This window comes from Centruroides sculpturatus, unplaced genomic scaffold (assembly GCF_000671375.1).
Source record: "Centruroides sculpturatus isolate CEXI.00-Female unplaced genomic scaffold, Cexi_2.0 scaffold1220, whole genome shotgun sequence".
Lineage (NCBI taxonomy): Eukaryota > Metazoa > Arthropoda > Arachnida > Scorpiones > Buthidae > Centruroides > Centruroides sculpturatus.
Genome location: NW_019385613.1, coordinates 113,540 through 141,091, shown reverse-complemented (window position 1 = coordinate 141,091; position 27,552 = coordinate 113,540). Strand labels below are relative to the sequence as shown.

Sequence of the window (27,552 nt, the reverse complement as noted above, 5' to 3'; positions counted from 1 at the left end):
ATGATTAAATTAAAGATTTATTTGAATCTCTCGACTTACTTTACTCAAAAAATAACAAAAATTCTTCCATTAAAATTACTTATAAAAACAGGATTTAATTTTTCATGCTGCTGTACTAATTAAACATTGGATTTTTTTTAAGGTATGAATATATATAAATATAACTTACTTTTATTAGGAAGTATGTACTGTATAAGATCTAGTCGCTAATTACTTTTGAATTATTTATGAGGTGAGGAGAAAAAAAATCGATTTTGGGGTGAGAAAAATGAATGGTTTCATTAAGAAGCGTGTCAGTACGAGAGCTTAACAGGGATTGAGATGCAACATGCTCCAACGCACACTTTACACTTAAATTGGTGGTGAAGAAATCTTTCTTCTCCACCCAATCTATCGATAAATGCTTCTAAAAACAACGAAGATGTCCACTGAAAAAAAAAAAAATAAAAAAAAAAAAATTAAAAATTCCTTTAAACACGAAGAACTGAAAACTTGATCGCTTTCCGTCAGGATACGTCGCCCCCTCCCATTGTTGTCGCCCCCTCCCTGGCCGAATCCATTGCAAAAAGAGGCCTTCTTAGCGCCAACAGGGTGAAAAGAGCTAAAAAAAAAAAAAAAAGTACTGCGCGATGAATAATTTTAACAATATATCTCGTTAAAATTTATTTTTAAATATTCAATTTTAAATTTTTAAAGTTTAAAAAAAGATAACAAATCTTACAAAACAAATAGAAAATTATTATTAAAAATTTAAAATCACTCAAATTGTATGTAATTAACCATCCCGACAACCGATAAAATAAAATAAAAATTTTGTAAACTAAACAAACAAAGCTATATTAATAAAGACGATTAAATTTTATAAATTAATAAATTAAATACAGAAATAATTAGCATTATTTTCTCATTAGATAACATTGATAAATAATGCATGTTTAATGGAGTTATAGCATCGTTTGTATTTCTAGACATTCCTCAAAATGGCGGCAATCGGGCGGCCGATTGTTCAAAATATTTGACTTGTGGCAAAATGTCCAACATATGAACGAAGTATGAACTATTTTATTATTCATTTAACCTTTATCTATTGGAAATTATGATATATATTTGATATAATTAATTATTCGCGACGTTATCACATAATTTTCCATTATAGTCGTAGGCCTAACGATTCGGGAAAGTTAATGTAATTTTTTCCCCCGATATTTACTATTATTTTTATTGTAATTAACTAAATAGTTAATTTATTAGTTAGAAAGAGATTATATTTATGTAAATAATAAGTAATTATAACGGAAATTGTGGCATATCGCTTATTTGATAGAGATTACTTTTAGATGATTTGTGTATATACAGTATACGTGTATACACAAATTAACTAAAAGTAACCTCTGCCCACTTGTTTATCTATAGGCTTTATATGCAATTAAATTAAATATTAAAATAATAATCGGAAGGGAAAAATAAATTTTTCTCATATTTTCACATTAAATTCCATAAAATAAACATGAATAATTTGAATATTTACTTAACATATGATAATGTTACTTATTCATATTATTGTAATATAATTTAGATTTTATTTAAATTATTAGCAACGATTCTAATTATTTTTATGCTTTAAAATCTTGTACAATTATTAATGTCTCTTTTTTCTTTAGTAAAATTATGCAATGATTTAAATAATAAAATAAAATTTTGCATTAATAAAAGTCATTCTATAGTGATTACGATAATATAAGTTTCGTATCTGATTTTGCTTCATTTTATGCACATAACTGCTGTATTAATTTACCAATGGAATTGTTTATGATTTTATATTGTTATTTCATTTATTTTTAAAAGAATTTTCAGTTTTATTATTAAATATGTAACATTTCAGACAAGAATGAATCTGTATCTATATCTATATATATATATATATATGTCCCTATATTTCACTTTTCCGCCAAAACTACACATCGCACGTGAATGGTTTTTGTATGTGGTAGTAGCCCCAAGTCTCCGTTCGTGCATAGGGGTGGTTGCGTCTCGATAGCTATAAGGGTGCGGGAGATATGGGCTTGAAAGTGGTTGAAAATGGCTTTCTATTTCAAATGTTTTGTTCGAACAAATTCGAACAATATTTGAATTAAATTCGAACATAAAATTCGAATATTGGTTTGATTATAAAACGATCGTAATTGTTCCAGAAACGTTGAAAATAGTTCGTTTGATTGGGCGTGAACAGGAGACGTTCAGAAATAAAATCGGGACCAGGAAGTGTTAATATAAAGCGGCATGCAATATTTACAGGCGGTTTTTTGCGCATTTGCGAAAAATTGAACATATTTTTATGCATGTAAAAATTCTCTGGAAACGTGAGACCTAATTCTTGCATTTTGTGAAAACGGGTAAGATTGGCTATAATGTAATTATCTTAATCTTCACTATCGTTACTTTTTGCCCAGCGAAGCGGGTCCTTGCAGCTAGATTCTAGATTACTTAGAAAAACAGTCTTTTATATATATATAAAAAAAAAACTATATTACATACAAATGTACGAACAAATAAAAACTCAGCGAAGCGGGTCCTTGCAGCTAGTTTAATAATAAAAATCTTAAAAATGAATGTGATAACTAATTTTTGGTCTCTCTTGATGTTAACTGTTGTAGAGACTAAATTACTGTCGTAGTTAAATATCTTATTATATGAAGTGTGCAATGTCATAATGTTGTAAATGCCAAAAAAGAAACTTTTCAGGAGAGGTAAAAAGCACTTTTTCTAATGAATGAATTCATTTCAATTTCTCAATATTATGGTAAAAACTCACTAGGTTACAATTTCTCTGGAATACTGGAATATCAAAATGATGTAAATATAAGCCATAACATTTTAAGCACCAACAATCACGTGACTTGCACTCTTGACTTTAAACATTACATCTTCATGTAAATTTGTCTTCGAAATATGGCCACTTACGGTGCCAATATTGCCATGGTATTCTTTTGTGGCAGAAAACATTACATTTAGGATTTGACTCTTCGATAAAATGTATTTAGAGAAAAATGGCACTTACCACATTACGGCATTACATGCTTCATATATGAACTTTAAAAAATTGTTTACAATTAGATCCATCATTTTTAATATTGATATTGACAAGTGTACTTTAAACATACAAAACATGGTTAAGTAATTTTTGGTCACCCTATATAATTATAATACATTAAAAATACATTATTAATTGTTTATAACTCTTACATATAGTTCAGGCTATTGATATAATTACACATAATTTTATTAATAATTTGGTCCTGATTAATTATTGAAAATTAATTTAAATATTAAAACTATGGTGTTTTATTATATATTTAAGCAAATTTTGCAGACAACTCATTTATTTTTTTTATCTGTTGTGCATTTTAGCAAGGAGAGAGGAAGTTGATTTTGTTATTATATAGAACATAAAATAATTTTAATATTCTACTGTTTCATGCACTAAATATTTATGTAATAACATTTACATATTATAGTTTTCCTGCATAAATACAGATGTATTGATTGGATCTTGATTTTATTGGGTTTTCTCAGTAGAGGAAACATGAATATAAATATTAAAAGATTGGAAAATGTTAGTTAGTGCAAGTAGGAAAATATTGTTTTGAAGATAAACCCATAATTTTAAGTTCAACAGAAAATATTTTAAAATTTCAAATGATATGAAATTTTGTTAATATATTTGCCATTCTTTATCTGCTTTCAATGACAATTAATTTAAAATTAATGTAAATTATACATCATAATAACTCATGCTTTGTGTAAGTAAATTTAATTTCTTTATTGATTAAACAAAAGTTATTTGAATTTTAAGGAAGTTGTTTACATTTGAACAATTTTCCATCCATTATTATTTCATAAAAATTCAGTTAACATCATAAATCAAAAATATTTTTAAAACTATAAATTGTAAATTTGAGGATATTTAATTATCATATAAATTACTGTAACAAAGTATTTTTGCAATTCTGCAATATTGTTTACACAAAAATGTTGACTTTAGTGAGATCATTACAGTTATTGACCAATGTTATAGTTTATAATAACAATTTAAATTATTAATTTTCATTTTTATTATTAAATAGTTCTTTCTCAAATAACTTAAATTTTTGCCAGTTATATATGATATGGTATGTTTATTTTTATTTAAAACATGTAAGCAACTGTAATAAAATTGACAGTATTGATTTTTTAATAAAATATAATAATGTTCCAGTTTAAACAATGGTATAAATAGTTTAGTTGTAATTTTTATGTTTAATTAGAAAGTAGACAAAAAATCTCACTAGAAATTGTCACTAAAAAATCTCACTAGAAATATTATACATGCACTATCTATAAAAGTATTCCAAGCAAATAACAGTAATAAACATGTTCTATTTGAGATAACATTATATACACCATTATTTATATAACAATATTATATATAGCATACCTGTATATAATATTGTTAATAAAATAAGTAATATGTAAATATATAGAAAAATTGTTTATAACTAAGTAAATTTACTAAATATATTTTATTTACAGTATTTATAGCAAAACTATGAACTTTTGAAGGATCATTGAAAAATGGTACAAGTAAAAAAAAAAAATTTTTTTTTTGATAAATTATAAAATGTATTGATTCAAAATTAAGATGAATAATTAATGTTAATAATACACAAGCAAATCTATATAGATATTTTTTCTTTCAGTAATAATATAATTTTTTAATATTTATTAAATGTTACCATCAGTAAAATCAAATGAATCTTTTCATTGTACCACTACCAAATTAATGTCTGAATTCATGTGCATTGTGACTACAAGCAAATAAAACCCTCATTTGCTGATCATTTTACCAATCATTTCAAAATGCAAAGCAATATTAAATAGACAAAATAAAGTAGTTACCATAAAGTATCTTATCAAATTCAAATAACCATCTTAAATTAAGTATAAATTTTAGAAAAAATTTTTTAATTAGAAATTAATGAGAAATATTTTCAAACAAATACTGAAGTATATGATTGATATTTGATGTAATTTCATTACTGTACAAAATAGTGTTTTTATATATTATGATTTTCAATCTTTATAATTTTGTTTAATTTGTAATACGGTCATTAAAAGTAAATATTTAAAATACTTTTTATACATTTTGTAATAGCTTGTTTTTAATTCATTATATAAATTTTCAGGTACAAATGTTTAGAAGCTTCATTCCTTTTATTATAGCCAAGATATAGATAAGTGCAGAAGTATTAAGTTTTGTAAACATCAAATTTGTTACAGCAATGCCAACTTATTTCTTCTACTTATAATTTAGGAAATTCTAACATATTAAATAGTAGGTTGAAATAGTTATTTTGAAATTCTAATTAAAATAAACTGATTATAAAAATATCTAAATATTTATTTTTAAATGTAAATAGATAATAAAGTAGTGTTATTATTCTGAACTATTTCATTTAGTAAAATCAACTTTGTACGTGTAAATATCTAATATTTTCATGGTTTTATTTCCTGTCTGATAGCTTTTTAGGTAATAGGACAAAATGATATGAGTCATTTTATTAATTGCTTGGAAAAGCTATCAATATAAGACAAACAGACAGGCATAATTATTTCTAAAATTATTTATTAATCTGTTAAATAGTTCAGTATAATATTATGAAACCTGTTTATTTTTTAAAATAAAAATTTCCAATTTTATTAACTTATTTTTTCAATGTTATGCAGCAATAATTTTTATTAAGTAAATAGCAAATACCTTATTATCAGTAACAATTTTATACAAATTTACTTTTGGTCTAATTTAGACAATTTTCAGTTCTCTATCTTTCAAACATAATACAGAATTCAAAAGACAGATAACCTAAAGATTGTCTAAATTAGACTGAAAGTACTTGAAGTAAAGTTGTTGCTGATAATAATGTGTTTGGTATTTATTTAGTAATTCAAATCAATAGATTAGTTATATAAATTTTGTTTCTGCATATAATCAATTTTAATAAATTAAATAAAACATAAAGCTTTTGTTAAAAGATTTTTAAAAACTATTTGAATTCAATCAGCTAATGGCACTCTTGATAAATATTATACTGTAGATTAGACGGTTTGCGGTAAACAGATGTGCGTATGATGGAATCCTCAAAACTTATATCCAAATCCAGGAAATGGATTCTGCTGTTACTATGTTGTTCAATCTCTAGTGATTGAACAACATATCTATTATACTGTAGATCAATCAAATTAAATTTATATTTGTAGTCAAAACAGTTTAATATAATAAATGGATATCTTGGATATGAATATTTTAAATGGATAATAAAATGCCTTATTGGAAATATTATTTGTTATGAGAGATGATGTAAGAAATAAATAATATATATATATATATATATATATATAAAAATGAATGTGTGTGTGTGTGTGTGTGTCTGTCTTTCATGCATTACCACATCGTTTATCCGATTGCTGTGAACTTTGGAAGTTGTTTAATATACTCCCGTGAAGGTTTCTGGCATAGTACGATTGCCATGAAGCTTTGGAAAGTTTTTTTAATACACTCCGTTTCTGGCATAGTACATTTATCCTACGATAGATGGCGCGATCCTACGATAGAGTGTATACGAGTATTTCATCGTGAGATCGATGGATTGCAAATTGTGAAGACCATTTCCCCTTCCAAAAAATATCTCTATATATGCATTTGTGAACTGTTATTTACGATATTTGTAATAATTTTTGTTTAATCACTATATTTCAACTATTTTTTGCTAATTACGTATTTGCTCGAACTTTGTTAAAACCTTAACTGTATCCTGAACAACAACTGAAGTTGTAGGAGGAAATTTGCCTATTTTACCAATTTAGGGATCCCCTTTTCCAAATTTTAATATCAACTCAAAATAATTTAAAAAGACAAATTACTATAAAACTGTTCGTTATCCAACTATCAGAAATTTCACAACATGCCTAGGAAGAGAGGAAGGAGCAATTAAATAAATAAAATTATAAAGGATTTTAAAAAATGTGTCAGAAGTGCGATATTTCCCATTTTTATAATCGCTGCAAGTGTGTAGGTTAAATTTGGAGAATCCGTGCTTCTCGCATGGACAACTGTATGTGGGCAGCTCATGCATCCAAAAACCTTCTAATTTATTCGTGTATGCACCAGACGTAAATACAAAAAATATCGTGTATCCACAAGCACTCCAATAAATAAATAGAATTGAAACAACACTTTGAAATGTTTTTTCGATGAAAATGAATAATAATAATAAGTTTCAATAAAAATGATAAAATGTAAATTGAATTTTATCATAATGAGTTTGCTTGAATTTCCTTTCTTCTGAGATCACAGCGATGCGTGATGGGTAAGCTAGTGTTGAATAAATGACTCTTAAATTTTTTTTTTTTTTTGAAGAAAATTTGATGGAAAATTTATAATCTCTGAATTGTTTAACAATATAAAATGAATAAAGTTAAACAATAATTTTTAAAATTGTTATTTATATTTAATTTTAATAAAATTGTTTAACAATTAGAACAAAAAATTATTAATTCAGTGAGTGAAAATAAGCTTAAAACTGCAATAAGATTAAAGTTAACAATATATCAATACATAAACTGAAAAAAGATTAGTTTATTAACTTACATACATAAGTTAATAAACTAACCTTTTTTTCATAATCTATGTATATGTATGTATGTATGTATGTATGTATGTGTATATATATACACAGTAGAGTGTCGATTATTTGAATCAATTGGGGACTGTTTCGTGTTGAATTTTCTTTGATGTTAAGCCTAATGAAGACTATTGTATTGTTAAAAGTAATTTTTTTATTTTGTACAAACAAAATAAATATATTGAAAAATATAAAAACAATAAACAATTATACTTCAGAAGTTAATTTAGTATCAAAAATGTAAAATATTTGAGTAGCCCAAGACATAGCCAAGGATTGCAGCACCACAGCATTGGTGAAAATTTAAATTTGCCGACTGGAATTCTTTCGGATAATTGATGTTTTGGATAATTGACTTTCGGATAATCGATGCTCTACTGTATATATGTAGATTATAGGACTATATGTATAGCATGCTTTAGTATCATAATAATACACTCAGGTAAAAAAAAATAGTGTATCCTGTAGAAATTATCCAAATTTTACAGAAAACAAGCATATTATTTTAGATATAGAGCTAAAAACTAAAAAAGCAGTAGAGTGTACTTCTACTCCTCCTGTCAATACAGGCTGCAATACAGTTCAGTAGAGAATTGTAAAGAAGTATAATTCTATTCTGAAACCAGCAGAGCCTGGCGTTGCCTGGGCAAAATACAACAACAAAGATTAAGATTATTAGATTATTTCATACTTCTAAAGGAAAATGCACACATGCAGCGTAGCGAGGAAAAGCAGCAGAATGATGTCACTTTTTTCATCGCAGAAGTCAATTTTGTGCTGCTTTTCTCATGCTGCAAAAGTTGGTTGAATTCTATCTTTTGCAGCAACTGCTGCCAAGACGTTTCTATCAGCCAAAAACAGTTTATCTGGTAGTCACGTAAGAAAATAATTAATGATGGAATGTTCAATGCGGTTAACCCAGATAACTAACATCAGAATAAAGAAGAATGGATAATAAATTTAACACAAATTCTATACAAATAATCATATATAATTTAATTCAAAGAACAAAACAATCAAATCTTACTCGAAATAGTATTCTTTATCGAGAGATCTTAATCGAGGAATAAACCTATTTTGTTCACCAGTTCTTTCTCAATCCAAAAATATCCCTAATTCAAAATCTTTATTTGAATCTTTGACAAAATCTTCTAGCTAAATAAAGCAAGCCATACAAAATAAAATTTGTAAACACGTGGATAGCAGCAGTATTTGTATCGTTTGCCATCTTGAATACTGAACACATGCACCAAAATGTAAGTGGATTGCCGCTTGTGTGGTTGTGCTGCCGTGCAGTGAAGATGCATTTGTGACACCACTTTTCCTTGCCATGTTGCATGTGTGCATCCTCCTAAATCCTTCTATTTTAGTAGCCTGGGATGTCCCCTAGTGGGCATTCTAGCAGCAGCGATGTCATTCTGTGATATAAATAATAAATTTCTATTACAAATAAAAATAATAATATACTGAATTTCTAATGGCATACCTTACTAAAACACAGCCAAAAATGCAAAAAACTGCATCAAATAATAATATACTGAATTTATTGTTAATTTAAATAATAGCTAGGGTACCCCTAGTGGCCATTTTTGGCATACAGTGACAGAAAGATAGAAAGAAAGAATCCAGTTTTTCAGCTTTATATCTATACTAATATTATAAAGAGGTAATGTTTGTATGTATGTATGTAAGTTTGTTTGCAGCAGGTAATCTCCGAAACTACTCATCTGATTTCAAAAATTCTTTCACCAATATTTAAAATGGAACTTCAGGATGGACATAGGCTGTATATTATTCCGTTAAACATTCATATAAATTAAAAGATATAATCTAGGTTAAGGCTTTTATGTCCAACAGATAGCGCTACGAGTACGACGCCCTAAGTTTGCTTTTCTGTGAAAATGAACTAAAGCAGATTATCTTCTATCTATTTATATAAATAAAAATGTAATGTTCGTTTGTTTCTACCGATTCCTTTGAAATTTTGACACAGCACTGCATTCGAATATGCACGTGTTTTTATATAATATACATGTCGAAATTCCTCCCACTGAAGGGAGATGGTTAGGATTAAGGCTTACGGTAAAGAACTCTGCTTCTATTTATACTATTTTAGATGCGGGTTTTTGCGTTTTTGATTGCGTTTTAATAGGGTACATCAAGATAGTGTACTATTCACTAAGAAGAAATTTTTCGAAAAATTTCCCCCCATGGGGGAAGTGTTATACATTTATAATAGATACATTTTGAGCCACAACAACGCGTAGCGGGATCTGCTAGTATTCTGAAATAAGTTATTCCATTCACCTTCAGCTTGTTATAATTTATTGATGTTTCTTGCTGAATTTTCACTATGTCAATGCATTGTCTCTCATGCTTGATGATGGACAAATCTGGAGACAAGGTTGGCCATGGCAGTATCATGGACTTGAATGTACTCTCTACCTAAGACAGCTGTATAGCATGAGGATTATATTGCTAGAAAATGTATCCCTGTAATTCAGTCAAAATGGAAAGGGTGGCAGGCCATAAAAATTCATTGACATTACATTGCACTGTCATGTTACCAGTAATAAAGATGAAAGGAGATCTCCCAGTGTAGAAAATTGTTTCTCATACCATCACCATATACCATTTGCTATTGCTGTTTGACAGTTAACATACAAACATTAGATTGTGCCACTAGCACACACAAATCCTGTGTTCATTTATCCTGTCTTACACAGAAAATAAACTTATTGCAAAAAACAGTTGTCATTCTGTTGTATCTCTTTGTCTAAACACCATTGCAGTCAGATAGTGCAATGATGTGCCAACAAAGGTAGGTAGGTATCTTAAAGTTAGCCTAAGTGAAATCCAATTTTATGTATCAACCAATTGTGTTAAGTGATACTGAACACTGCATAGAACCACATATGTTCCTCCATATGGTGTAAGAAACTATGCTGGAGTTGTTATGGCCTGTTTGACAGATTCTCAGGTCTTCTTGAGCATTTATTATTATGTTTTCCATCCTTTACATCAGTTATGACTTTCTATGACTTTATCTTCTTCAGGTCTGCATACACATCTGAATTAGAATGTAAAATAGAACACAGGTTTGAATACACTGTATTCAAACCTGAAGATGATCTGTTTAAGATTGAAAACATTACTTATAAAAAAACTTTACAACTGGAGATAAAAACATCCACAAAACCTTTGTATTTGATTTTAATTTCAAAAAAAACATTCATACTTTCTTTTCCAGAAAATTGTTTTTACTTTAAATGAAAATTCTAAGAATATTTTTTCTGTAGGTCTTTGCATATACCTACCACAATAACTATTTCAAGTTATGTATATATCACATATTTTATTGAATTATCATTCTTCATTCAAAGGTTATTTTTGATATTTGGTATATTTCATAGTAAAATGGCTTGTTCATCCATCTGTATTAAAGCCACTTTAAGGTCTATTCACACACATTTCAGTGATATGTCAGTGATAAAAAAATATCATTGCTTTGAATTTGATTGAAGTATTTGCACATGTCTAGTATAGTGCTGTAATTTAGAATTCGGTGTCGTCAGTCAGTATCCACACTATGATTTAAAATATTGTCACAATGATATTTTTGACTTTCATTGTGATGTTTATGATGATTTTTTATATTTTATTTATATAGTTATAAAATATATGTAATAAAGTTTTTTAAGTAGCTACACATGCCAAATATTAACAGAAAAGGATAACATATACAACTATCTGTCATAACTACATAAAAGAAATTTATTTTGTGAGTGCTTTCAACAGTATATAACTCTTCTTCAGGCAGTATCATTCATAGAGAACAAAACATTTGAATTGAAGAAAAAAGAATCTGAACTTCAACCAACATTTTTTCAAATTGCTTGTCCTGCACACTCCTAGAAAATATAAGTTACACATGTACAGTTTACAAAATTATACAATAATACAAAATACAAAGATATGTAAAAAAAGCATCAAAAATAAAATTGGCCCTTTGCCATTGACTCTTTACAACTTTGGCATGAAAGACTGACACATCAGAATAAAAGACATGTAAAAGATGTATTGAAACAAATGGAAATTGAGGTAACTAATGAATGGGAGGATAATATTTGTAAAGCTGCATGATGGGAAAAGCTCAAAGGTTACCTTTCAGTTAAAGTGAAACAGTCACTCAAGAAATAGGAGAATTAATTCATGTGGATATTGGAGAATCGATGAAAGTTTGTTCTATAGGTGGCTCCAAATACTACATTCTGTTCAGAGATGATTTCTCAAATTTTTGAATGTAAAAGCACTAAAGGCAAAAGAAGAAGCACCTGACCAGTAAAGAACTTTATAGCATAAATACAGAATCAAACAGGAAAAACAGTGAAAGCCATTTGTACTGATCAAGGATGTCAGTTTGTAAATCAAGAATTGTCCAGTTATTTAGAGTGTAAGAGCATCTGCCATCAGACAACAATAGGTTACTCTCATGAACAAAATGGAAAAATAGAATAAGATAATAGAACAGACAAAGAAACTGGTGCACACAAACTGGAACTATATAGTAAACAAACAAATTCACACCTAAATGCTAGCATTTAGGTGTGAATTTGTTTGTTTATAATAGAACAGTAGTTGAGCTAGCAAGATCTATGCTGTATGCAAGAGGACTTGACAAGAACCTGTGGGCAGAAGCAATACATACAGCAGTTCATGTCATCAATTTGACAGGAAAAAGCAACACCACAGACAGAACCTCAACTGAAGTATTAACAGGAAAGAGAATCCGCATTGATTATTTGCATGTATTTGGCTCCAGATGTTTCGTACACGTTCCTGGAGTTAGAAGACAAAAGTTAGATTCAGAATAAAGAAGGAATCTTTGTAGGCTATGATCAAAATATAAAAGGATACAGAGTTCTGGTTGGGGAAAAGATTGGAATCTTCAGAGATGTCTTTGACAGGGAATTAACAGCAACAACCAAATTGAAAATGGATATAGATAAAAATGAAATAAATAATTACCCTTGTTATACTAGTGAAGAACCCAAAACTCAAGTACAAATATAACCAGAAAAAGAAATTAAACAAATAACAAGGAAAACTACAAAGCGAAATTGAGAAGTAGAGAAACTTTGAAGAGTGTAAAACCATTTCAATGAAATGAGCTGCCAAGTGCAAACATACCATACGTTTCTATATTCAACGGTTGACTCAACAGTGAATTTTTCGTTGAGTCCCTCTGTTGAACGATCTGACGTCACGTTTTGCAGAAAAAAGAAACGCTTTCGTTGAGGTCGCTTTTCAAGATGGCTGACTTAAGTAACAAGAAGGTGGCGATTGTGACTGTTTTGCTAAATAATTAAAGTAACTCGCTTAACCATTATTCGAATAAACCCTTTTATTCAAATGAACCCGTATCTGTATCATTTTTTTGTATACTGGGTCTTTTTTTAATTAATAATTTTAATTAATTTCTTGAATATTTATATCATTAGGAAGACTTAGCGGGCCAAATATCGGTCGTAATCAATTTTGGACAAATGAAAAAATCTTAATATTTCAATATTGACCAAATTATCCAACATAATCGTGCAATCACGTGTTTTATCATATACAGATTGTTCATTAATCTGTCCGCTATTACAGCATCCACAGCAGCGAATGGATAGTTTCTATAAGCGAAATTTACTTTTTCGTGGAAGCCGCCATGTTAGTTTGTTGACTACTCAACGGTCTTTCAGGTCGTTGAGACCGTTGAGCTCAACGGTGAAACAGCGCTGACGTCACTAGTCTCAACGGATAACTCAACGGTCCATTTAGAAACATTGTTCTCTCACCGTTGAGTCAACTGTTGAATATAGAAACGTACGGATAGTTGAGATTGCAGAACCATAAATTAAGTCAGTTTTGTGAGCATCCACATTTAGTACATTGGACTGCCATTAAACATGTTTTTAATTATCTAAAGGGAACTGTGGACCATGGATTGGTATTGTTGGCCAATGGAAGTGAATTACTTGTGATATTTAGTGATTCTGATCATGATCTAGACCAGCAATTTCCAACCCAGGGTACACGATATGTTGTTTAGGGGTACAGAAAAAAGTTAGTTACTATGGCAGAAAAAATAATATATTATGTATAACAAATTAATAGTATTAATATTAAGAAATTATTAGGTAAAAAATGTTCCTTGCAACAATCCAAACTTTATTATACATTTCAAAATGTGAAAATAGAAATAAAAACTTATGCTGCCGATTGTACAATGCAACAGATCAATAAATGTTGTGCAGTTGGTCAATGGTAGTGGGGATACCATTATGTGTGATTACTGGGGAGCACAGTGGGTTGGGGCAACTAAAAGCAAGCTACCATTTTGCTGTCCTCAAACAAAGCAGAACTAATATCTACAAGTGAATCAACAAAAGAACTTCTCTGGTTCAAATGCCAAATTGTTGACCTGGGACTCAAGTACAGTAAAACCTATATTATACATGGGGGTGTTCAAAAAGTATTGGACCTTTATTTTTCCTGCATAAACCAGTGACGCGTGGGAGGCCTCCTTCAGTGGAGATGTGGAGAGGACATTCATGCGCAGTCCTGAATTTTTTCCCGCCCGCAGGAAGCGTCAGTCGCTGGCAGTTGGCCTATGAGTGAGGACGCGTAGTGAGCACTCATCAGATTCCTGTAAGTTGGAAAATGACTGAACAACATGAGCAGTGATATTGCATCAAATTTTGCCAAAAGCTTGGCAATACCCAAGCGGAAACAATTCGCAAGATTCAACAGGCTTTTAGGGAAGATGCCATGAGCAACACAAGGATAAAGGAATGGTACAACCAGTTCAAAGATGGCCGCACATCAGTGGACAGCAAACCACGTTCAGCTAGACCCTCAACAAGCCAAAACCATTTATGATGACAAAGGAGTACTACCAGGAGACCAGGGCCAACCAAAACTTGGCAACTCCATCATGATAATGCACCTGCCCATTCTGCGCATCTGATTCAGACTTTCGTCACCAAATACAACATTCCTGTGGTTTGTCACACTCTGTACTCTCCCAACATGGCTTCATGTGACTTTTGGCTATTTTCCAAGCTGAAAATGCCGCTAAAAGGAACCCGATTTGAGTCGAGAAGACATCATGCAGAATGCAATGGATCAGCTGATGGCCATTCCAAAAGATGCATTCCAGCAGTGTTTCCAGCAATGGCAGAAGCACTGGGAGAAGTGTATACATTACCAAGGAAACTACTTTGAACTGAATTAGGGTTTTGTACCTGAAAATCAATAAATGTATTTTTGCCGACCAAAGGTTCGATACTTTTTGAACACCCCTTGTATGTAGATAACCAAAGTGCTATATGCCTAGTTAAAAATCCAGAATTCTTGAGAAGGACAAAGCATCTGGACCAGTGTTTCCCAACATGGGGCCCATGTACCACAGAGGGGCAATTGGATTGTTAAGGCGGTCAATTCAAAAATGGACTCGTCCAGAGTTTAAGCTAACCGTACAGCCACTATATGTTTAGGGGGGCATAAGAATTTTAGAAAGGTTTAGGTGGGGGATAGCACATAAAAGGTTGGGAAACACTGATCTGGACATTAGATATTACTTTGTTCAGGAAGAATTCCATGATGAAGAATTTGAGATCAGATATTGCCAAAGCAATATTCAGTTGGCAGACATCCTGATCAAAGCTCTGCCTAGAGCAAGCTTTGAGTAGAACAAAAGCAGTTTAAGAATATGCTAGAACTATTGTTCAGAGATTCAAGTTTTCTTTGGTTTTTGGTTTAAGGGAGAGTGATGGAGATAGTATTTAATATAACAATCCACGAAAACCTTTATTTACAAGTGTTATGTCTGTAGTACACTCCACAAATGCTTTCGACCTCCACTGAGGTCTGCTTCAGGTGGTGACTGACTGTGTTTCCTCTTGACCGCCGTAATGATGTCCCCACCGTCCCCCACGCCGCAGTGATAGCCCCCTGCCTTTGCCGGACGACAACCACCAACCTGATAGGAACGTTAAGTGCGTGGTCATCCAGTTCAACCAACATTTAGACCCCTTATACAGGGAGATTGCTAGCCGCAACCGCATGAAGATCGGGTACATGAGAACCGGCACTGTGTATGATCTACTGCGCAATGCCAAGGACGCGATGGATCTCAGCAGGGCCCCAGGTGTATACTCCATTCCCATCAGGGAAGACAGATTTCATAGGGAGTTGGTTTACATTGGCTCCACCATCCGCTCGACACAAAAACGGATACGAGAACATCAAGCAGATATTAAAAATAACAGGCACACCACCGTCTTATCAACCTACGTTACCGACCCTGATATAAGGGCGGACTTCCAGAACACCAGACTAATCAGACAAGCGTTCTGAACTGATCACATCCAATACCTGGAGGCTTGGGAGATTCATAAAGCTAATAGTGGGTGCACCTGCATCAACTTCAGAGATGGTTAAATGATCATGCAGGCATAGAGGTATTTGTTCGAGGAATTTGAACAGAAACAGTCGGAGGGGTGAAACCCGACACGCACAATTATTTACATCTCTGGTGACATCGTTACAACGGTCAGGAGGAAACACAGTCATTCACCACCTAAAGCAGAGTGTAGCTCGGTGGAGGTCGAAAGCGTTTGTGGAGTGTACCACGGACATAACACTTGTAAAAAAAGGTTTTCGTGGATTGTTATATTCAACACAGTGTTGAGTTGTTGGAAGTCGTTTGTTGTAGATAGTATTTAATTTGTAAGCAAAAACCAGGGAAAACTTGAGAGGGCACTGTATTCAGTTGGTGCCAAAATCTACAAAGAAAGTATGAGGATAGAGCTAAGTCTCTTTATATCATTTAAAGAAAAAGGAAGTAAAGTTTGTTATAATAATAGGACTAAAGGTGTTTTTATTTGTAGAAAACAAGGGAAAACATTAACAATTTTTCTTTCCTCAAAAAAGTTTACACAATTGTACATTTAGGAAAACCTGGCTCAAGTGAATGAATTCAAAACTTGGTTAACTTGTGATGATATTTGTTTGGCTCATTGCATCGTTTGTTAAACATCATTTAGTGTTAAATATGGTGGAATTAAAGCATGTAAGAAGCATGCCAATTGCCATCTCCCCTAGTCATTGCATTGCAGACTCTAAGTCTTTGAAATTTTGTCGAATTCCAAAGGGGAATAGAGTTAAGTTAGAAAATAGATTGATTTGAGTTTTGTCGGGTTGATTCTTATTGATTTACATTGAATAAATTGTTATTTGATTTTTACTAAATTTTGTATATAGTTATTACTAGAATTTTTATTAAATATTGGATTGTTTTTGATTAACTTTGTCATTATTTAATTTGGTGCATGCTTAAAGTCCATTCCTGGCACATAAACGCAAATCCGAGTAAAGTATCCGTTAGGTAATGGCTATTTCCGGCACACAGTTGTGTCGATAATCGTTGTAGAGGGCGGAAAAATAATATAGTACTTTACAGAAGAAAATCATAAGAAAGACTTCATTTAATGGCCTCATTAAGCTGTGGATAAGATTGAATGTTGTCCCAACAAATAACATTTGTTGTGTTTGATGATTGTTATGGATTTGGAAAGATGAAAGGCATTTGATCTTTTTTCATGTTGTTTTTCGTTTCTATTTAATAGTTAGTCAATGAGACAATGTTGGCATTGATCTTGTACATGAAGTTTCAGTTGTTGAAACAATTCTCCAAATGAATTATGTTGTTAAGTAAGGCTATCTCTATCTCTTAGCAAATCTTATCGCTTTCCTCAGGTACAAGTTCCTGCAATAAAGAACATTCAAATCGTAAGCATATCCTGTAAATGGAAGTAGGGAATAATCCAAGAGAAAAGCAATGGAGGAGACACTTCAGTTTTGAAAATGTTTTGCATAACTTCACGATAATTTTTCTATAAGACTTGATAAAATCATCTACAGGGGATCTCTTACCACTTTTTTTGAACGTAAAAAATGATAAAGATCCAAAAGAGAGGAGCTGCTTGCTTGGCCATTTACAATATCCCTGTACAAGATCACAGGGTGAAACCATCCATGCAACGTATATTGGGCCATGGCTAGATGCCTGAACATGAGAATTAAGGAATATCAATATATAATTTGAAGGGACTTTCCAGAATGGTGCTGGCTAGTTTTGCTGCTGATAATGACATTCAACTTTAATTTGTTAAGGCATGTATCTTACATCACTCTTATGACCCAGCCTGTCTCAAATATCTTGAACAGATTGAAATATTCAAGGCCTTCAAAAAGAGTATGGCAATTAATTATAATCTAAGATATTTGTTGTCATGCAGTCAAAATGTATATTCATATTTCAACTGTGTAGCAAGCATTATATGAGAGTCTAGTACTAGTATACATATGGTTTATTTATTATATATTGTAACATATAGTTTAATTTGTTGTGTGTTGTAATATGTTCATTGAAACAAGATATTAATGCTGCACTGTGCATGCATGAATTTCACAAAAATTTCAATTTTTAAATTTGTAGTAGTGTTCTATTTTTAGAATACACACTTATTTTTATCTGTTTTTCTTCTAAGCTGAAGATGACCACTTAAAATGGAAGAAAATGTTTGTTTTGTTTAAATACATACTTTATATGCTGGATTTTTTATGTTTACATTTATTTATTACTAAATTACCAGTATTGACATAGAGATTGTACAATTATCTGGCTAGTGAAATGTGGGATGGTTAATAGAGTTGTATTTCATTATTAACGACTCTCATATGAAAACTTGCTTTAGATTAGAGTTATCATTTGTATAATTGCTATACAGTGACAAAAATGCAGTAGGTATGATGCTAACACAGTTTACATGGATTGTGCACTTACTAACGGAGAAGATGACAAGGACAATGTCTTAGTTACCCTCTGTTATTGTGGGCATAATAATTGTATCAAAATATCAAAGAATAACAATTTCAAAAACTTTAGACAAAAACAGTATTTTTATTAATCTGTAATTATTCATCAGTTGATATTTATTCACTGTAGCTGAGTGTATTTGACAAGCCCTAGTTGTAACTAAATTTTTATTTCCAATGTTTAAAGTTACCAATGTTGTTATATATTAAAGCTAAATGATTATCAAATTATATCAAGCTATATTACTATTACTATTGTTAATTTTAAATGCTAAGTAATTTGTCACTAGAGGCAGGCATTAGAAAAGAATCGTGTGGTCTTGTCGTCACTTACACTAACTGGACCTTCATTCAGTCCGCATTGTCAGAACTTATTAATTTAGATATAATCATACTCTAATGTATCTAAATAAATTCTGAAAGCAAAGATCAGATGAAGGTTCAGGTAGTGTAAGTGGCAATGAGACTGCATGGTAAGTGGGAATTGTGTGTTTGAGTCCCAGTTCAGGTCAATTCTTCTTTTCCACAACCTTTTAAATTAATTATTAAAATATTAATTTAATTATAATTATTAAATTTAGCAAGAGATGGTGCCTAATGCCTACCTCTAGTGCCAAATTACTTAGCATTTTATTAATAATAAAAATAGGGATATAATCTGATATAATTTGGCAATCATTTGTCCTTAATATTATTTTCCTTTAAATGCTCTAAGTTTATTTGAATAATGAAAACTTTCATCTGAAACATTTTCTAAATGAAACTCACACCTTAAAATTCTAGCATTGCAACTGTTTTGTTTACAGTGAATGTTTTTGATTATCTTGAAATGCTGAAGGCATAGGGAATAACCTGATGATCTTTCAAGGTAACCAGAAATGTTAGTTGCAAATAAACTGTTTTGTGATGCTGGAATGTTAAGGTGTGAGTATCATTAATACTTCATTCAGTTTTACTGCACTTTTAACATTTTCTTGCTCATAGAAGCAGTTTTGTATAATTTTGAATATATTAAAAAATATCATAATTTGAATCTATCCTCATATAAATTTTTTCAACATCATTATGAGTAAAATATAGTTCAGATATTGTATTAAACTCATATCTGTCTTGTCAGTAACAACTCTGAAATTGTTGGCAATTTAACCAATTGAATAATTGTCAATACAAAAATAAGGTAGTTTTTTTTATACATCAGGCAGGCTTTTAAAACTTTGTTTTATAAACTTTGTTAAATATGGATATTTTAAAATTGAAAAAAAATTACAGTGGTGCCTTGACTTAAGAGTTTAATTCATTCTGTGATGGAACTTGTAACTCGAATTACTTGTATATCAAATCAGTTTTCCCCATTGAAATGAATTTAAATGCCATTAATCTATTCCAGACTCACAAAACACTGCAACTTTTTTGTACATGTTTTTAAATAAGAAAAATGTACTTATAAGTAACGAATATTGTATAAAAAATACAATAGAATGTACTGCAATAAACTAGTTTGCGGAAGTTGCTGAATAGATAAAGAAAGAAAAGATGTAAAAATTGAGAAATGAGGGATGGTGGTGCACACACAACATGGGAGTGAACTAATGCGTATATCATTCGATCACATGTTTTTCTATAAGCTAGCCTGTCATACATTGGAAGAGTAATGAAAATGATGAAATTATGGCAGTTTTCCATCTTCTTTTTCTTAAGCTATGGTTTGCTGTGGTGTTCACTGCACCACAGCAAACCATAGCTTAAGAAAAAGAAGATCCAACTAGAGATGAAGTATCTGAAGCTGGCTCATAACCTGAATTTTAGCTCTCAACTCAAAGCAAAAAATCAGCCGAGAGACTGCATGTATTGAAAAACTTGTAAGTTGGGACACTCATAAGTTAAAGTACCACTGTATTTTTAACATTTCTCAGAGAAATTCATATTATAGAAATTGTAGAATAGATATTAAGTTTGATTGCAATTAAATAATTCAGTTATCTCATTATAATTAATAATTTTCAATAAAGATTTTATATTTAGATTAATCAAATTATAAAATTATTTTATGTAAATTTTAATGTGATTTGTATTTCTTTACAGATATGGAAAGTGGCATAGAGCTTCAAAATGCTGAGACCATTGCTGTTGTCAATGATGGCGATGGCTTGGTTAAAATGGAATCCGAACAATCTAATGTGGAGTTGGCAAAAGAATTGCACAATGAACAAGAAAACAAATGTTCCTGTGAAAATAAAAATTGTGAAATTCGTAATTCTAACTCTAACCATGAAAATGATAAATTATATCCATCATCTAGTAAAGAATCACATCAGTGCAATTATTGTGGTGGATACTTTGAATGTATATTTGCATATCGTAGACATCATCTAAAATGTTGGCGAGCATTTTGTCGAAAAGCAACTTTGAGCCAGAATAGTACAGAAAGTAATAAACCTTTTGAAAAGAAAGATTTTTCAGTGAACAACACAAATATTAATTCCAGAAAAAGCTGTAATATATGTGGCTTGAAATTTAGGTCTCGATTACAATATGCGATGCATGTTCGTAGGAAAAAGTTCTGTCGTCCGCCGCCATTTATCTGTGGGAAATGTGGAAGAGTTTTTAAGCATCTTCATCTTTTAATTAGTCATGAAAAACGCAAAATACCTTGCACTCTTATGGGAACAAAAAGCGGAGAATCCACAAGTCAAAAGAACACTGCTTCTCCAGTTGAATTAGAAGACCAAAGTGCTGTTAAGAAAAATGATGATATAGTTAACTGTGAGATATGTGGCATGCAGTTTGCATCTTTTCAGTGGTATGAAAAGCACATTTCACAAACAAACTGTTTCAGACTCAGAGATGGTAAAATGCCAAATATCTCTCAGAAAAAATTTAAAACTCCATATCTAGAAAAATTTAGAACTGTTCGTGGTTATAAGTGCAAAAGATGTGGTCATCTTTTTCGCTATCCATATCGTTTGAGAGATCATCTTATGCGTAAAGTACCGTGCATACCTAGAAGTGCTAGAAAAACCATGCCTCCAGTAAAATCTCTATCAAGTGAAAGTCAAAAAGATGAAACTAATGTAATTGACAATATTGTAGAAGAAAAATGTCCAAATATCGAAAATACAAATGCTAATGTAGGTAGAAAAATTATTAGAAAATATTGGAAAATTGCAAATACACACTCAAAACAAAGAAAACGGCAAGTGGATGTTATGAATAAATATGGAACTTTAATATGTTGTATTTGTAACAAAAAATTTTTTAATTCATATACATGGAACAATCATCTACGTATACATTCCACTGCAGGAGAAAAGTGTTTCGTTAAATGTCCTGTTTGTCAGACCGTTTTTCGTTCTGCATATATGCTCTACTGCCATCAGAAGAAAACCAACCATTGGGGAAAATTGATGAAGAGTCGTATAAATTACTGCCAGTGTCCGTTTTGTGGAAAGAAATTTTCATATGTTGGATCAAGAAAAAATCATGTACAACTTCACATGCAGGATTATCCATCAGCTGTAAAAGAATTTTTGGAAAATACAACATGTTCAAGTTGCAATATTCACTTTGTTTCGGAAGCTAAAAAATTAGCTCACATGAGGAAAGTCCACTTAACAGAATCTGATATAAAAACAGAAAATGTTGAAAATTGCACTAAAGGAAAGCAAAAAATTAAACAAGAATTTCCACCTCAATCTTCTCAAGTACGAAATTTTAGTAGTACAAATATTAATGTTGCTGTTTCCAATAAGAAAAATGTATTAGGTGAAGATAAAGCATCGGAATTGCATTCATGTACTTTTTGTTTTAAAAAATTCTCACGCTTAAGTTTTTTGATTCGTCATCATCAAGAAACCCACAATGAATGCTTAACTTTTCAGTGTGGTGCTTGTAATCAAAAATTCTCAAATAAATCCATGATTTCCCAACATATCAAAAGAAAACACAGAGCTATTCCAAAAAGTAATCTGATTATTAAAATTGATAAAGCATCAAATTCAGAAATAGAACCAAAACTTGAGGATGAAGATGAAGAGGAGGAGGATGAAAATGAAACAAAGGATGAACAAACTTTGCATTTTCAGTCACAGAATATAGATGATTTAAATAACTCGAAAAGAGGAATATATTCTTGTGAATTATGTAACCTAAATCATTTCAGAAAAGTGTCTGCATTAAGACGCCACAAAAAATCAAAACTACATAAAGATAATTTGATGCAAAGTAAACTGGGAGAAAATGCAAAATTAGCTTTTACCCATGACAAGAAGAAAACTCCTAAAATTTTAATTTGTTCTGCTTGTAACCAATCATTTGATTCCTTGAGAAATTTTATCCCTCATCGTTTGAATCATTTTAATTTTCAAAATGCAGATCCAGCAGAAACTGTCACAAATGAGCCATATTATTGTGAAATTTGTTCAAAAGTCATAATTCGCCAGAAAAGAATAGAAACCCATTTATTAGGCCACTTACGTAGACATAAGGTACAGTTAAAAGATACAAGTTGTAGCAATGACAATACCAATAATTTAAAACAATCTTTAACTGAAAAATTTACTGATGTTAAAGATAATTCAAAAACAGAAACTGAACAAAATGTTAATGATTTACAACCAGAAAAGTATGAAGAAGGACAGAGGCGAAAGAAGGTGAACTTTACATGTAAAGTTTGTAAACGAAGTTTCAGAACAAAACGTCTTCACACATTTCATGTTCGTTATCGCTGTAGATTTCAATTAACATGCGAACATTGTAAAAAACAATTTCCTTCTAAAAAGAAATACAGACTTCATAAAGAACGTTTAAGATGCAAAGTACCACAACCTAAATTACACTGTCAGTATTGCTCATTAGATTTTTCTTCAGTTAGTGATTTAAAGTGGCATGAGAAAAGTTGCCAGAAAGTCCATGGCACAGAATCTGGAGACTTCAACCTCGATAATATGAATAATTTATTTCATTGTCAGTATTGTCATAGTCCATTTTTAACTTTACAAACATGCCAAGAACATGAGAATTATTGCAAGAAAGAAGCCTTTTGTTCAATTTGTAGATCATATTTTACTTCTTATGAACTTCTTAATAAACATAATAATGAATTTCATACATCAGAGAAGTTATTAACTTGTTTAGTGTGTGGAAAAGTATTTCAAAACATAAAATCACTGAATTCACATATGGAAACTCACAGTAGTGAAGAAATACACAAGTGCAGTAGTCAGACAAATCACAATTCAACTAAATTAAAATCAGAGGACATACTGTCATGTCATCATTGCAATACAAGTTTTCAAGAGCAGCATGACTTGAAAGAACACCTAGTCATTCATAATCCTTTTACATGTCCTGTTTGTGGGAAAGTTGAAAACAATGTTCACGGATTTAGAAAGCATCCCTGTCGCCTTCCAAATGGAACATTAGCAACTGGACTTGTTTTTAAAAGAAAACAAACAAAGCTAAATTATATTCAAAATGACAAAGAATTAATTCCTAATGTTGAACTTGAAACCAAAAATAATTGTTCAGAATTAAGTAATAATGCAGTAGCATTATCAGAGGAAACTTCAGAATTGGATAAAGTTAACAGAAATCATGAAGAGGGCAGCACAGAGAATAATGACGAATTCAGGGAAAAAATGCCTTTGGATATTCTCCGCGATAACTTTTCTCAGTTACTATATTTATTTGTTGCCGATCCAGAATTAATGTCTCAATTTGGATGGGGCCAAAGGTTAATTGATGATGTCTTGGACGATGTGCTTCAGAACATGGGGCAGAATTCCATTGATCGAGACTCCTCTCTCTCTGAACTGGAGCGCCTTCGCGAAAACATCAGAGTTCTCTTGAGAATATGTATCAAAGATCAAGTGATGGATGCTGTAGATAGTAACAATAAATCCATAGATGAAATTGTAATAGACATGCTTGGAATGTGTCAGGCCAGCTTGGAAGGTCAGACGACCATATCGGACAATACTTCTTGAGTGAAACTACTGCCATTAAATTTGTTTAAAATGTATTTGGTAAATGATAAAAAGAAAAAAAATGAAAAAAAATTGCTAAGGTACAAAATGTATAATTGTCCTATCAATTGATAATTACTATTTCATCATAAAAGGGCATTTTGTATTACCCATTCTTAGTAAGTATTGTATTTTATTAATATTTTACACTTTTAGTCTTTGAGTAGTTACATGTAGATTGAATTTAAATGTATATTCTTATATTATTTAGTAATGTTTTGCACTGGTAAGTTTCCCAAAAAATTACACTAAGTCTTTTGAAATGTTAAGCTCTCTCAGAAACTGTCAAATGCAAAGATCGAGATGATAAACCCCATTCATTTTTTGTATGTAACATTTATACACTGAGCTATTGCAAAATAATTTCTGGTTATGACAAACATTATGTAATATACTGTTAATGAATTTTAAACAGTAAATTTATGTAAAACTGATAGAGGGTCAATATTTTTAATCTAGTTTAGTTTGAAAATAAAAGACAAATGTGTTAGTTTTTTGCAATTACCTGTTCATATAAAAACATTTGTGAAAGTTGAAAAACATTTTAATATAAATATCATTGCACAGCTTGAGAAAATATGGGATTAAAAATATTTTAAAAATTAATGTGTAGTCTAATTATTATTATTTGAATGTCATTAAATTCATGAAGTATAAATTGATTTAAATTAATTATTTGTTTCTTTATGCTTTGTTGGTTAATGTTTTTACATAATTATCTCGAATCAGAAGCAATTTTGCTGTGCTTTTTAAGTAAGCTAATTAATTATTAAAGCTAGATTCAATGTAGTTTTTATTTGAATGTCAAAATTAATATTAATTTTATACCAAATTTCATAATTTAATCCTGTATATATGTATGTAGATGAATCTTCAAACTTATTTTTCAAATACCAGTTTGTTCCATGGTATTTTAGTAATCATGAAAGTATATGATTATGATCATTAAAATGTATTTGGCTACTGCATTAAATATACTGTGTTTGTTATATATCAGAATTTAATTCAGTAATGTGCGTAACATTTATAGTTATTTGGCTATGTTTGTGGTGAAATAAACATAGTGTAATGGCTGATTATTTTAGGAAGAAAATGCATATTATTTTATAAGAGAGATATTTCAATATCATAAAATACAGAAAACAGATGCCATATTTATTCTAATAAACAGTGCAGTGCAGCTGCAAGATGAAAATTTATAGTCTCCTCTAATAGTAAGTGTGCCTTTTATCAGAATATGATAAGGCTAATTGCAAAATGAAAAACTGCACATTCTATTCAGCATTGTAATTGCTACTGAAATTTTGATTGATGTGTCAAAATCTATTTTTTACCATATGTTGAAATGAACTTTGAGTGTTTTGACATTGCACTGTTTAAATAATAATAATAGTGGAAAATGTTACCTGATTTATTCCATTAATAGTTATACCTAATTCTGGACAATAGAAATAATAGTTACTGTTGAATAACAGTTGTGTGCAATTGAACAAAGAATAGAATATTAATTAAAGGAATACAAATTTACAAGATTACTATGTACATTTTTTAGAATAAATGCTAATTACCATAACGTATTATAGAGTTGTGTTATTTATCCAGTACACTGAAGGTAATTTTGATATTGCAAAATAGTATTTAAGGGAAAAACTTTGATGATACAATAATAGTTACAACTGTTATTCTAATAAATCAATATAAACCATACAGCTGCAAGATGAAAAAGTTATAGACAGCATGCTATTTATTAGAATAAATGTGGTATATATCAAAGTTTTCAAGAATTGTTAACCTTGGTTATATAACTGTACATAAAATTAGTTGCAGCTTTTACATAAAGTATATAATTTTGATCCTACTTGTATTATATGTTTGATCAAAGCAAATTAAAATTGCTTAATTGACTGAATCAACCTTTAATTCAGTGTGCTGAACATTTTATTGAATGAACATATATTCTTCAATAAAAAACTATACTTTTCAGTTTACATTGGCTGTATTCAGCAGAGTAAACAGTTGTAACTGAGCAAAGGTATTTCAGTCAGTAGTTGTTACATAGTTACATCTGCTGAACAATGAGTGATGTATGCGTTGGAACAGTCATCATTAGTCAGTTACAGCTAGCAATAGGTAACGTGAGTGTAAGATACTACTAAATGTGACATAAAAACACCAAACATGTTCCGAAACAGCACTACTGTAAAGGACATTCAGCAGAAAAATATTCAATGGCTCCAGAACTGTTGAGTTTACGCTATACATATGCAGCTACTTTCCTTTTTCCAGCTTTTATTTTTGACATTTATCTTTGAAATACTTTACTTGATCCATTCTAGTAATAAAACTTAGTAATTAATTGATATAATATTTAAAAGATGTTCTTAAAAAATTAGTTTCGTCAATCAGTATATATACAGTATATGTATTGGTTGATCAATATACAGTAGAGCGTCGATTTTCCGAAAGTCAATCATCCAAAAGAATTCCAGTCGGCAAATTTAAATTTTCGCCAGTGCTGTGGCGCTGCAATCTTTGGCTATGTCTTGGGCTACTCAAATATTTTACGTTTTTGATACTAAATTAACATCTGAAGTATAATTTTTTATTATTTTTATATTTTTCAATATATTTATTTTGTTTGTACAAAATTAAAAAAAATGATTTTTAACGATACAATAGTCTTTGTTAGGCTTAACATAGATGAAAATTCAACGCAAAGCGACATGCAACGGAGAAAAATTTCGACATCGGATACGTTAAACTATTTTTTCATACGTAAATCAGTTATCCGAAATATCAGTTATCCGGACAACCCCAGTCTCCAATTGATTTGGAAAATTGACGCTCTACTGTATATACATAATCAATACTCTTAAGTATAC

At 30.5% G+C, this 27,552-nt stretch overlaps 1 protein-coding gene across 2 annotated transcripts; it reads left to right on the top strand.

Moving 5' to 3' along the window:
* Positions 1-938: 938 nt before the first annotated feature.
* On the top strand, positions 939-27,127 carry LOC111640583 (zinc finger protein 845-like). Of its 2 annotated transcripts, XM_023386607.1 has the most exons (3): positions 939-1,050; positions 5,223-5,371; positions 20,730-27,127. In XM_023386607.1, the coding sequence occupies exon 3, from the start codon at positions 20,732-20,734 to the stop codon at positions 24,629-24,631; it is 3,900 nt and encodes a 1,299-aa protein (XP_023242375.1). In that variant the 5' UTR covers positions 939-1,050; positions 5,223-5,371; positions 20,730-20,731; the 3' UTR covers positions 24,632-27,127. The 2 variants fall into 2 exon arrangements, with proteins under 2 accessions (XP_023242375.1, XP_023242376.1); XM_023386608.1 differs by lacking the exon at positions 5,223-5,371 and having other exon boundaries at positions 943-1,050.
* The last annotated feature ends 425 nt before the right edge of the window (positions 27,128-27,552 follow it).

Excerpts from the sequence above, each read along its gene's own strand:
- LOC111640583 (XM_023386607.1), top strand. The coding sequence starts at position 20,732 with ATGGAAAGTGGCATAGAGCTTCAAAATGCTGAGACCATTGCTGTTGTC.